This window comes from Lontra canadensis, unplaced genomic scaffold, assembly GCF_010015895.1.
Source record: "Lontra canadensis isolate GAN:19392208 unplaced genomic scaffold, GSC_riverotter_1.0 scaffold8, whole genome shotgun sequence".
NCBI classification, from domain to species: domain Eukaryota; kingdom Metazoa; phylum Chordata; class Mammalia; order Carnivora; family Mustelidae; genus Lontra; species Lontra canadensis.
Window position 1 is genome coordinate 16,488,904 of NW_022631002.1, and position 14,042 is coordinate 16,502,945.

The 14,042-nt window shown below is 38.8% G+C and overlaps 1 protein-coding gene across 1 annotated transcript in view; it reads right to left on the reverse strand.

Moving 5' to 3' along the window:
- Positions 1 to 14,042, reverse strand: part of SNTB2 (syntrophin beta 2) — a 103,197-nt gene that overhangs the window by 10,348 nt on the left and 78,807 nt on the right. Inside the window, exon 5 of the mRNA XM_032854083.1 lies at positions 3,937 to 4,133. Coding sequence (XP_032709974.1) covers positions 3,937 to 4,133 — 197 coding nt within the window. The remainder of the gene's footprint in view (positions 1 to 3,936; positions 4,134 to 14,042) is intronic.

Consider the following 14,042-nt stretch of genomic DNA (forward strand, 5'->3'; position numbering starts at 1 on the left):
GCTGAATAAAAATTCAAGAGAATTTTACAAAATTGAGAACATTGTAAAAACAAACTCTTTCGTTATATATGCTAACAATATAAACACTTCAAAATGCTCATTTTTCTTCTCCTTTTGGAGATTTTCTACATCTTTACTAAAGCAAATCCTCCTATATCTACTACTACTTAGCCTTTATAACACCAAAACTATAGAAATGCAGAGTATCTCCATAAAGTTCTTTGATTTAAAAATTGTAAAGTTTGGGTAACTGGTATGATGAAATTAGCCTTTAAAAGAAAATTTATTAAAGTTCAAACAAATATATACATATATGTATTTTCATACTTTGAATTCCTATAACAAATGGAAGATGGTTTTAAATATATCAAAGAATTAACTGTATTTTCTGCTTAGTGATCTTGAGGTTCATATTTGCTAAAAGGAAAAGTCCTGTGTTCTGGAAGGATCATATACCAATTCTACTGTAATCTAACAAAGGTTTAAAACTAAATGAACATTATACAGATGCTTGGGTGGCTCAGTGGGTTAACATCTGCCTTTGGGTTAGGTCATGATCGCAGGGTCCTGGGATTGAGTTTTGCACTGGGCTCCTGGCTCAGCAGGGAGCCTGCATCTCTCTCTGCTTGCCTCTCTCCCTCACTCTCTCTCTCTGACAAGTAAATAAACAAAATCTTTTTTTTTTTAAGATTTTATTTATTTGACAGACAGAGATCACAAGTAGGCAGAGAGGCAGGCAGAGAGAGAGAGGAGGAAGCAGGCTCCCTGCTGAGTAGAGAGCCTGATGTGGGGCTCAATCCCAGGACTCTGGGATCATGACCTGAGCCGAAGGCAGAGGCTTTAATCCACTGAGCCACCCAGGTACCCCATAAATCTTTAAAGATAAATAAATAAAACTAAATGAAACATTATGAAGTTCATGTGTTGCGCTCACTAGCAAAATCTTAAAGGTAGTTACTGAAATTTTTCTAAATGAGTATACTATACAAAGAAATAAATAAATGAGTAAACCATAGCCAATACACATAAGAGACAAAGAAACAGAGCTTAAATTTATGATTTCTTCTTTTCAATGTTCTGATGTTCTTTAGGCCACAGATACCTGAATAGGTAGTACGATGTGCCATAATTATAGTTTTAAATAAACCTTCTGAATCTCCCAACAATAACACCAAGTGATAACATGCATCTACAGGACATGCTTATGTATGTACATTTGTATACGCAAATGAGGATGTGCACATTAAGCACACACATATTAAGACACAGATCAGGTGTATCACACACACACACACACACACACACACACACACACACAAATGCATTTTAAAGGAATTCTGGCTCTTATCAAAGCAGTTTACTTTCAGCCACTTTAATACATGTGGCACAGTTCTAAATACAGAGTGATTAGTAAGTATATCAGTTGACCTGAATTGTGGAAATGAAAGTATTACCAAGGTAATATTAAAATACAGCTGTAAGTGGGAATAAAAAGGTTCAAAATTACCAGAAAATAAAGTATAAGGACGCAACCAATCCTTATTCTTTCTCCCCTCAAGCCATCTGTATTTAAACAACCGTGAGCCAGGGACTGGACAGATTGTTGTTTCCAGCCAGAAGTTTAGCTGCCAGAGACCAGAGCAACAATAGGAAAGTGAAAAATGTTAAAAATCTAAAATGCATTCTTTGTTTTGGGAAACACATCTCTCTGGATTCTTTTTTTTTTTTTTAAGATTTCATCTATTTATTTGAGTGAGAGAGAGAGCATGAGCAAGGGGGATGGGCAGAGGGAGAAGTAGACTCTCTGCTGAGCAGGGAGCCTGATGCAGGGCTCAATCCCAGGACCTTGGGATCATGACTTGGGCCGAACACAGACGCTTAACCATCTGAGCCATCCAGGTGCCCTTCTCTCTGGATTCTTAAAGACGATATGGTGATCTCAGATGTCAGTAAAGGGCCTAATGAATGTTCTTGGGCTCCCCAAAGGAACAGAGAGCACTATAGACCTTCACATTGAGGACACAACCCAGAAAGCACATTCTGTGCCCAAGACTAAAACCAGAGCCCTGAAGCCCTTAATGTGGTCACCAACCACTCTATAGTGAAAATGGGTGGGAAACACAAAGATGAGAAAGTGTGGATATGGTGGCTTTAGTTGAAATCCAAGGTGGGGTCTTACTAGTCACTGGTGTCACTACTTGAATCATCACTGTGGTTGTAAGGAAAATATCAACCAATTACTAATGAGTTGAAGAATTATGTCATTTTGACAACATTTAAAAAATTCTCCCTCTGCCAGTGTTAGAAGATGACCCATGGAAATGTTACCTATGCAGTTCTAAAGCCATGGAGATCTCTCACTTTCCAAAATCAATGGAAAGAAAGATAAATTACAAGACATTCTTCCCTTTAAACTTTTCTCTTTTTATAAAATTCTATAAAACTGTTTATAAAATAAAATACATAGAAAACAGGAGCAAAATTAAGTAAACTGTATTGGAACCAAGATAATCAAATTAGTGTTACCTGGATGGTTCCGTCGATTAAGCATTTGCCTTCGGCTCAGGTCATAATCCCGGAGTCCCAGGATAGAGCCCCGCATCAGGCTCCCCGCTCAGTGGAGAGTCTGCTTCTCCCTCTGACCCTCCCCCCTTTCATGTTCTCTCTCACTCTCTCTCAAATAAAGAAAATATTTTTAAAAATATCAAATTAATTCAAACCATATTAGAAACTCTATATCTTCATTCGACTATTCTTTGTTCTTGTTAAAATGGAAAATAATCTGGAAATACCTACACATGTACATACATATATATACAAATGAAGCCATAAGGACTAGCCACAAGAGGGCGCTTCAACAATGAAAAGACACCACCAGGCTTCTCTCCTTTAGATGCTTATTTCAAAATTTGAAGACAAACTCCTACTCAAAATTCCTTATTTTTCTATAGCCATAAGCCTTGTCATATGCCCATATTTTAAGGGTGTCTATCCATATCTTAGACTAAATCTTCTGAACAGAAGGTTAGTGCATCTAGTACTTAGTAAATCAGTCCTTACGCTCTCATATACAGATTAAAACAATGAACACCAAAACTGCCACGTTGTACAGAGGGTGTTAAAAGGAGCCATATATAAGGTTTAGGGAAACTTTACTACTGAAACAGAAGAACCAGGTTTCTTCCATCAAGATCATTTTATGCTGCCATATTTTAGAATATTTTTGAGTCTGGCCCATACAATAATGGTTTTTACTTTATTATTTTTTTTAAGATTTTGTTTTAAAGATTTTATTTATTCATTTGACAGAGAGAGAGAGAACATAAGCAAGGGGAGTGGCAGACAGAGGGAGAGGGAGAAGCAAACTCCCTGCTGAGCAGGGTCCTAATGTGGGACATGATCCCAGAAACCTGGGATCATGATCTGAGTGGAAGGCAGATGCTCAACCCAGGCGCCCCTTTTAATTAAGATTTATTTATTCATTTGAGAGAGAGAGAGAGCATGAGTGGGAGGGAGAGAGGGAGAAGGAGAAGGAAAGGGAGAATCCCAAGTAGGCTACACACCCAGTGCAGAGCCCAATGTGGGGCTCAATCTCTGGACCCTGAGATTATGACCTGAGCTGAAATTACGAGTGGGACACTCAACCAACTGAGCCACCCAGACGTCCCTGGTTTTTACTTTATTTTTATTTTATTTTATTTATTTATTTGACAGAGATCACAAGTAGGGGCAGGCAGAGAGAGGGGGGGAAGCAAGCTCCCTGCTGAGCAGAGAGCCCTATGTGGGGCTCGATCCCAGGACCCTGGGATCATGACCTTAGTCGAAGGCAGAGGCTTAACCCACTGAGCCACCCAGGCACCCCCCTGGTTTTTACTTTAAACAAAGTATAACATTTCCATGTAATTACTATTAGAAATGGTGTGTCAGGATCTATACCTAGAGAGACTTCCTTAAGTAGCTCAGCAGCAGCATGGCAACCCTGAACAAGTATCCTGGTCCAGGTCGACAGATCCCGATGTGTCTCCACCCTGAAGAGATGCATCTCAATGCCCTGCCGAGAGCCTGTTCTGGTAGCAAACGTGAGGTCAGATCCAAGTGAGGGTGATCGACATCCGGAGCCAGAATGAACCAACCTAGGACCATAAAGAGGGCAAAGATCAAAAGTAATTAATATAGCGGTATAAGAAAATGTCAGCAATTTATGCTGATAAATAAGCAGAAAGTTATAAAAGCCACCTGCAGTTTTGGAAAAGTATATTTCAAAACAATATTATAGCCTTTGAAGTATATACCGTTCTGTTTTCCCATAAAATGACCCCTCAAGTCATAGGCAGAACACTGGGCTGGATGAGCTAAGGCCCAATATTCCATTCCTTTTTATGCTCTGAAAAGGCTGCACAGGTCAAAGAAAGGTTCAGTTTTGACTAGGACATGTTAAGCCCCCACATACAAACAGCCTCCCCTCTTATCAACATCGCTTACTAGATAGTACTTTATTTTTTCCGACCAAGAATGAACCTACACTGACACATCATAATCACCCAAAGTCCATAGATTACTTTAGGGGTCACTCTTGGTGTTGTGAATTCTATAGGTCTGGACAAATGTGTAACAACATATATCTGTCATTATAATATACAGAGTATTTTCAATGCCCTAAAAATTCTCTTTGTTCTGCTTATTCATCCCCTCCCCCTCCTCCTGTCAACCATTTATCTGTATATCTTTTACTTCCTTTTCTTAACTTACTGCATTAGCAAGAATTCCTTGTATGATGTTGAAAGGAATGGCAAGAGAGGACAGGACATCCTTGCCTTGTTCCTGATCATAATGGGAAAACTGTGTTTCTCATTATTAAGCATATTAGCTACAGATTTTTTTGTAGACAGTTTTTATCAAGTTGAGAATATTCCCCTCTATTCCTACTTTTCTTTTTTTTAAATCAGAAATGGGTTTTGGATTTTGTCAAATGACTTTCCTGCATCTCTTGATAGATTCATATGATTTTTCTTGTTTAGCTTCTTTTTTTTTTTTTTAAAGATTTTATTTATTTGATGGACAGAGATCACAAGTAGGCAGAGAGGCAGGCAGAGAGCGGGGATGGGAAGAAGGCTCCCTGCTGAGCAGAGAGCCCAAAGTGGGGCTCGATCCCAGGACCCTGGGATCATGACCTGGGCTGAAGGCAGAGGCTTTAACCCACTGAGCCACCCAGGCGCCCCTCTTGTTTAGCTTCTTGATGGGGTGGATGACATTAACTGATTTTAGAATACTGAACCAGCCTTACATATCTGGGATAAACCCCACTTGGTTATGATACATAATTATTTTTATACTTTTTTGGATTTGATTTGCTAATACTTGTTGAGGACTTTTGCATTTATATTCATGAGAGATATTGGTCTACATTTTTTTATAAGGTCTTCGTCTGGTGTTGTTATTAGGGTAATGCTAGCCTCACAGAATGAGAAAGTATTCCTGCTGCTTCTGTCCTCTGAAAGAGATTGTAGGGAATTTCTTCCTTAAATGTTTGGTAGAATTCACCAATGAACCCATCAGGCCTGATGTTTTCTTTTGGAAGACCTTACACTTTCCACAAAAATTGATTCAAAAGGGACCTTAGACCTAAATGTAAAATGCAAAAGTATAAACTTGTGGAAGACATTTTAAGAGAAAACCTAGGTAATCTAAAAAGATACAAAATAAAAAGTGTGATCCATGAAAAAAAAATCGGTAAGTTTTAAGTTAAAAACTTCTGCTTTTTGAAAGACACTGTTAAAAGAATGAAAAGACAAGCCATGGAGTAGGAGAAAATATATGAAAAGCACATATCTGATAAAGGACTAATATCTAAAATATACAAAGAACTCTTAAAACTCAACAATAAGGAAACAAAAATGGGGAAAAGACTCATTTCTTAGTATATAGCCAAAAGAACCGAAATTAGATTATTGAGATATTTTACATCTATGTTCATTGCAGCATTATCCACAATAGCCAAGAGATGAAAGCAACTTAAACGTCCACTGACAGAATGAATGACTGAAGAAAAAGTGGTATATACATACAAAAAATTATTACTCAGTCTTAAAAAGAAGGAAATCGGGCGCCTGGGTGGCTCAGTGGGTTAAAGCCTCTGCCTTCGGCTCCGGTCATGATCTCAGGGTCCTGGGATCGAGCCCCATATTGGGCTCTCTGCCCAGCGGGGCGCCTGCTTCCCCCTCTGTCTCTGCCTGCCTCTCTTCCTACTTGTGATCTCTCTCTGTCAAATAAATAAATAAAATCTTAAAAAAAAAAAAAGGAAGGAAATCCTGTCATACACGCCAACACACATGAACCTTGTAGACATTATACTAAGTGAAATAAACCAGTCACAAAAAGACAAATATTGCCTGACTCTACTAATATTAGGTACCTATAGACCAACTCTTAGAAACAGAAGGTAGAATGGAGAGTTGAAGGCAGTAAGTCAGAACAGCAACTATGAATCTCAGGGTTTCAAATGAAATGCTTACATGAATACTTCATCTAACTCTTGGTTGATTGGAGAAGGGACCATTATTTCTGATAAATGTTGTACCTGGGGATTTTGCAAGTCCAGTCTGTTCTAAAAGTTTTTATTTTTAGGCTGTACAAATTATGATAAGAATGAGACATAACTGGGGTGTCTGTCAGTAGACATGAGACTCAACCTCAGGGATGTGAGTTCGAGTCCCGTGTTGGGTGGAAAGATTACTTAAAAAATAAAACCTTTTTTTTTTTTTAAGATTTTATTTATTTATTTGACAGAGAGTGAGCAAGAAAGAGAGCACAAGCAGGGAGAGTTGCAAGCAGATGGAAAGGAAGAAGCAGGCTCTCTACCGAGCAAGGAGCCCAATGTGAGTAGTTCAGTTGGCTAAGTGACACTTGATTTCAGCTCAGGTCATGATCTCAGGGTGATGAGATGGGGCCCCACTTTGGGCTCCATGCTGGGCATGAAGCCTGCTTAAGATTCTTTCTCTCCCTCTGCCCCTTCACACTTAAAAAAAAAAAAAATCAATGTATTGATTATATATAGTAGGAGCGAACAATCTATAAAGGAAATTAAGAAAAAAAATCCATTTATAATAGATCAAAATGAAAAATACTTAGGAATAAATTTAGCAAAAGAAGTATAAAACTTATACTCAGAAAACTCTAAAACATTCCTGAAAGAATTTAGAGACCTAAATAAATAGATACCCTTTATCATGGACCAGAAGACTATATTTTTAAGATGGCAATATTCCCTAAATTGATCTACAAATTCAAGGCAATCTCTATGAAATTTCATCTTTTTTTTTTTTTGCCAGAAATGGACAAGCTAATCCTAACATCCATATGAAAATTCAAGGAACTCATAATCACCAAAATAATTTTGAAAAAGAACAAAACTAGAGGATTCTGATTTCAAAACTTACCACCAAGGTATTAAATTGACAGTTCAGAAAAAAAAAAAAAAACACACAAAAAACTCCACCCTCAGTTATGAAGTTTCTTCCATTAAAGAGACTTCAATGGAGAAAGAACAGTCTATTTAACAAATAGTACTGTGATAACTGAATATTCCCAAGCAAAAGAATGATGTGATGTTTGACCACTATTTCACACTACAGAAAAACTGACCCTATATGGATAAAAGAATGAGTGTGAGAGCTAAAACTACAAAACTTTTAGAAAAGCTCACAGAAGTAAATTTTTGTGGCTTTGGATTAGGGAAAGCCTTTTTAGCTGTGACACAAAAATGCAAGAGGAGACTGATAAATTGGACTTCATTAAAATTAAAAACTTTTGTGCTTCCAGTGACACTGTCAAGAAAGTAAAAAGACAACTCACAGAAATTGTATATTTGATAAGGTATTTGCCCACAGAATATATAAAGAACTCTTACAACTCAATAATAAAAAGGCAACCCAATTAGAGAATCAAGGATTTAAATAGATACTGTTCCAAAGAAGTATACAAATGGCCAATAAGTACATGAAAAGATGCTCAACATCATTAGCTGTTAGGGAAATACAACTTAAAACCATGAGGGTGTAGAGAAAATGGAAAACTCAAACCCTGCTGGTAAGAATTTCAAATGATGTCGTGCCTGTACTAAACAGCCTGGTACTTTCTCAAAAAAGGTTAAATATAGAGCTCCATATGACCCAGCAATTCTGTTCCTAGCTATATATGTCCCCAAACCAACATATGTTCACATAAAAACTTGTATATGAATATTACAGAAGCATTATTCATAAGACTCAAAAAGTGTAAATAGGCCAAATGGCCATCAACTGATAAATGTGGTCTATCCATACAATGGAACATTATTCAGCCATAAAAAGAAATGAAGCTATGACACATGCTACAACATGGATCGACCTTGAAGACAATATGCTATGGGAAAGAAACCAGACATAAAAGGCTATATATGGTTCCATTTATATGAAATGTCCAGGATAGGCAAATCTATAGAGACAGAATTAGATTCCTGGTGAGGGCTGGCAGAGGGGGAAATGAGAAGCGACTGTCAATGGGTAAGAACTTCCTTTTATGGTGATTAAACTGTCCTAATATTGATTATGGTGATGGTCACACAACTCTGTGAATGTAAAAAAAACTACTAAATACCACACTTTGAATGGGTGAATTGTATGGTATATGAGTTATCTCAGTAAAGCTGCTAAAAGAGTAACAGTGAAGGGGTGTCTAGATGGTCAGCTGAGCTTCAGACTCAACTCTTGATTTTGGTTCAGGTCATGAACTCAGGGTTGTGGGATTGAGCCCTGCACTGGGCTCCACACTCAACCAGGAGTCTGCTTGTCTCTTTCTCCCTCTGCTCCCCACCCCTGACTCTCTCTCTTGCTCTTCAAAATTAATAAATAAGAGGTGCCTGGGTGGCTCAGGCAGTTGGGCATCTGGCTTTGGCTCAGGTCCTGATCCTAGGGTCCTGGGATTGAGCCCCACATCAGGCTCCCTGCTCAGTGGGGAGCCTGCTTTTCCTTCTCCCCGTCCCCCTGCTCTCTGTCAAATAAATAAATAAAATCTTAAGAAAGTAAAATAAAATAAATATTTTAAAAAAAGAATACAGGAGATAGAAATCATCTATTATTAAGCCAGATACATAGAGATTAGCAAAAAATGCAAAACAGGGGTGCCTGGGTGGCTCAGTGGGTTAAGCCTCTGCCTTCGGCTAAGGTCATGATCCCAGAGTCCTGGGATTGAGCCCCACACTGGGCTCTCTGCTCAGTGGGGAGCCTGCTTTCCCCTCCCCTCTCTCTGCCTGCCTCTCTGCCTACTTGTGACCTCTATCAAATAAGTAAATAAAATCTTTAAAAAAATGCAAAACAATGCCACTCTTCACATTAATTTTTTTGTTTTAGAAAATATTATTTTAATAAAAATAAGTTATTCATATTGAAACATGTAGGTTTTTAACTTTTATTTTTAAAATTAATTTTTTAAATTTCTCCCTTTTAACTTCTAATTATAGTCAATATCAATCAGTATAACCCATAAAAGCAAAAGCATTTTTGTGTTTTCATTAGTTTTTAGGAGTATATAAAGGTCCTCAGACCAGAAAGTTGGCAGACGACTCGTTTAGTGCTTTTCAACTGTATAGCCAGTTGAACCATCTGGGTAAGTTTTTATTAATAAGAATAAGATTGCCTAGACCAGTTAAGTCTGAATTCTTGAGGATTTGAGCGAGACCTAAGTAATTTTTTAAAGCTATCCACCAGGTAATTCTAGTGTATATCCAGGGTTTTTAATGTGATTAACTTGGCTAAACCAGTAGATGATAGATGGTGGATGGTAGATGAGAAGAAATACCTTTTTCTTGAAAGACACACTGTTGCCTTTTATCTGAACCCATAGTGGCTTTCTGACAACTAAAAGAAATGTAAAGGAGCATCCATTTGCTCTTAGAAGTCCTTTTTCTCGGGACACCTGGATGGCTCAGTCAGTTAAGCGTCTGCCTGTGGCTTAGGTTATAATCCCAGGGTCCTGGGATGGAGTTCCACATCCGTCTCCCTGCTTAGTAGGGAGCCTGCTTCTCCCTCTGCCTGCAGCTCCCCCTGCTTGTGCTCAATCTCTCTCTCTGACAAATAAACAAAACCTTAAAAAAAAAAGTCCTTTTGCTTAAATTATCATAATAGGAGTGAAGGATAGAACCAGCAAACTTTTAGAAAAATATTATAGGTACATGGCCTACAATGAAGCTAAGAACAAGCCATTTTATTTATTGCTCTTGGATGAGGCTATCCTCATCCAAGTTTTCAAAAGTTCTATAAGAAAAACATTGTCTGACGGTGATTTTTTTTTAAGATTTTACTTATTTGAGAGAGAAAGTGAGAGTGAATATAAGCCACGGTGGAGGGTTGGAGGGGAACAGGGGAGAGGCAGAGGGAGAAGCAAACTCCCTTCTGAGCAGGAACCCCACATAGGGCTCGATCCAAGGACCCTGGGAACATGACCTGAGCTGAAGGCAGACACTTAATGGACTGAGCTCCCAGGTGCCCAACAGTGTGCTGTTTTGTTTTTTTTTTTTTTTTTAGATTTTATTTATTTATTTGACAGAGAGAGAGCACAAGTAGACAGAGAGGCAGTCAGAGAGAGAGAGAGAGAGAGAGAGGGAAGCAGGCTCCCTGCTGAACAGAGAGCCCGATGCGGGACTCAATCCCAGGAGATCATGACCTAAGCTGAAGGCAGCGGCTTAACCCACTGAGCCACCCAGGCGCCCCACAGTGTGCTGTTTTTTAAACTGCTGCTTTGGGTGTCTGGGTGGCGCAGTCCATTAAGCCTCTGCCTTCGGCTCGGGTCATGATCCCAGGGTCCTGGTATGGAGTCCCACATTGGTGTTCCTGCTTGGCAGGGAGTCTGCTTCTCCTTCTACCCATCCCCCAACCCCCAACTCCTGATCTTTCTCTCTTTAATAAGTAAATGAACTCTTTAAAACCAATAAAATAAAATAGCTGCTTCTATACTGGATCTCCTTGGATGGTTTCTTGTGCTGTCTCTTTAAAGGGTGGGGACTCAGCTTCCTAAGGCTCTTGGGACCTCCCAGAGCTGAGCCCACTGATTTTTAAAATTTCAGGCTTTAAGTAGTTCCCCCCACCCCACCATTGTAACAACTCAGGAAATTCAGCCCCTCTCCCTTTCAAAGCGAAATGTCCTGGGGTTTTGCCTTCCCTGTGCAGGCTTCCTGATGTGACGGTCTCTTTCTTGCCCTGTGGCTGTGCTGGTGGCTCCCTTCCTACTGTAGACAGCGGTACAACGAAAGGCATTAAAAAATTAATGTGAATAATGGCAGTGTTTTGCATTTTTGGCTAATCTCTATATATCTAGCTTAATAATATGTAGCTTTCCCAACCATGCCTCTGCCCCTCCTACCCCCTTTCAATGCAACGTCTTCTCTGCCTTTAGCTGTGGTGTTTGTTCTGCCAGGCTTTGGGTCATTTTCTGGATTATTTAAGCTGATGTATTATCCAGCTGTATGTTTCTGTGGGGTGAGGTGAGCTTAGGGTCCTCCTACTCTTCCCAGCTTTTCTCCACAAGTTGTTTTTTCAAGTGAAAAATGGTGGTCCATGAAAAATCACAGCTAGTTCAACTAGCATGTCAACCACACACGTGGTTTTCTTTGAAACAACCAGCATACTTCAGTACACAGCCAAAGTGCTTGTGAGTACTTCCCCCTTCAACTTACAGAATATTAAGAAGATGAATACTCAAGGGTTGATTAAATAAAACTAAATTTTTACCGTTCTGACAAAGACATTTTCGGGTTAAACTGGCAACCAACATCCCCTTGCCCCCAACATCTGGCAAGTCCATACAGTTTGGTATGGAATCAACTACCTTGATTCATGCTAAAGCACCAGCAATTTTACCAACCCTCAGTACCAATGTCAACAGGGAAAAAAAGCAAATAGCATCTTAGGATTACCAGGAAAATAGTTTCAAACTCAAAGACCCCCTGAAAAGGGGATCCTCAGAGGTTCATGAAAATATGCTTTGAAAAGTGCCTCACTGAGCAGATGCCTATAGAACCAACATGCCAATTAAACATGAGTTATCTCAGCAAAAGTTAAGTTTCAGAATTATTCCACATATGATCCAAGTAAGACAGAGCATGGGCAAAGTGACAGGGTGGAGCCTACCATTTCAGTTTGATTGCTAATCCCATGTCAGACATTTAAAAATATAAAGTCTGGGAGAATTTTTCCTACAGGTTTTGATTATGAAATATTTGGCAAAGGAAATCTAATTCAAACCAGCTGCTAGACTCTGGCTGGCCGCAGTCGGTTAGAACACGCTGCCAAAAGGACCCCTTTTGTGGGGAGGCCAGATGAGCTCATGCAAAGGCGTTTTAGCTGCTTTTGCCCCCTAAATCCTATAAGCACACCATCACTCAATTTTCCATATTGTAAAGTAGCCACACTGTCTTTGGATCTTCTTCTTCTCTAGCCAAAGAAAGTTTATAGGAAAAGACTACAAAATGTACATCCTACAAAATCCACAGCACCTTTAAAACCAATGTGTTTTTCTACCTGTATCATGTATCTGGGCTTAATCTTAAATATGTAAAATAAAAAAAATTTAAAAAAATCTTCATTTATCATATTTTACTCAAATTCCTCACTAGTGTGAAAATACCCACTATGAAGTGTACACACACACATATCTTGGTTTCTAATCTGTAAATGTGCAAGCCAATAAATGATATTAATTTATATTACTCTAACAACATTCTTTGATTTTCGAACTATAATTAACTCTCATTTTATTAGGGACTACCTACTTTTGTGGGTAATCAACGTTCTTGATTTCTTTTCCTTCTCTATGTGTTTATACGATCTTTTTTTTTTCTTTGCCTCATCTATTCATAAGAACATGTTCCAAAGTATTAGGAGTAGAATTAATGAAAGTGAATATTCAGCCCTTTTTCATTACTCATAAATCTCAAACCCTTTCTCCCACACCAAAAAGACATAGACACCACTTTCTGGCCTTGCTGCTCTCTGTGGGATACCTCTTGGTCTGGTTCCATCCTTTGGTTTCTCTCTGTGGCCAAACTCTACCCGCTATGGGAGGCAAAGGATGATTAAGGCCCACTTAGTTCTATCTTGCAGTGAGTTCAACCAATTCCACCTCGCTGACAAAGCCACATGGAAAAAAATAAACCTCTCATCTGCTTGTCATCTTTGCTCCTAATCTACTGGTACTTCCTGAACAAGGAGTAAAGAATCCTTGTTGCAAAGTGAATTAAACTTATTTACCTTTTTAAAGATTTTATTTATTGATATGAGACAGAGAACAAACAGAAGAGGCAGAGAGAGAGGGAGAAGCAGGCTTCCCGCTGAGTAGAGAGCCCAATGAGTGGCTCGATCCCAGGACCCCAGGATCATGTCCCAAGCTGAAGGTAGATGCTTATCTGAATGAGCCACCCAGGCACCCCTGAATTAAACTTATTAAGAAAGAACATGTTCAGAGGCACCTGGGTGGCTCAGTTGGTTAAGCAACTGCCTTTGGCTTAGGTCATGATCCCAGGGTCCTGGGATTAAGCCCCCCAACATTGGGATCCCTGCTCAGTGGGGAGCCTGCTTCTCCTTTTCCCTCTGCTCCTTCCCCTGCTTATGCTCTTGATCTGTCAAATAAATATATAAAATCTTAAAAAAAAAAAAAAACAACATGTTCAGAGAGCTATTGGCTCCACCCATTTAATTTATGGCCAAGTTCAATTTGCAGGTCTAGGTTGATCCAAATAATACATTTGAATTCCTTACATTTAACATGAAACATTCACTATTTATAAAAACTATTGGATAGAGCTAAGTTCCTCTTTTAACAAAGGCCAAATCAAGCCAATTACACTTTTTACACAGAATTCCTTTTTGATGGATTTTCAATAAATAATAAATAATAATTATAATTAAAGCAGCTAACACTTATGCACATACAACGTGTTAGGTACCATTGTAGCATTTTATAAATATTAACTCATCTAATACTCATACCCACCCTATACCATTAGGATTCAC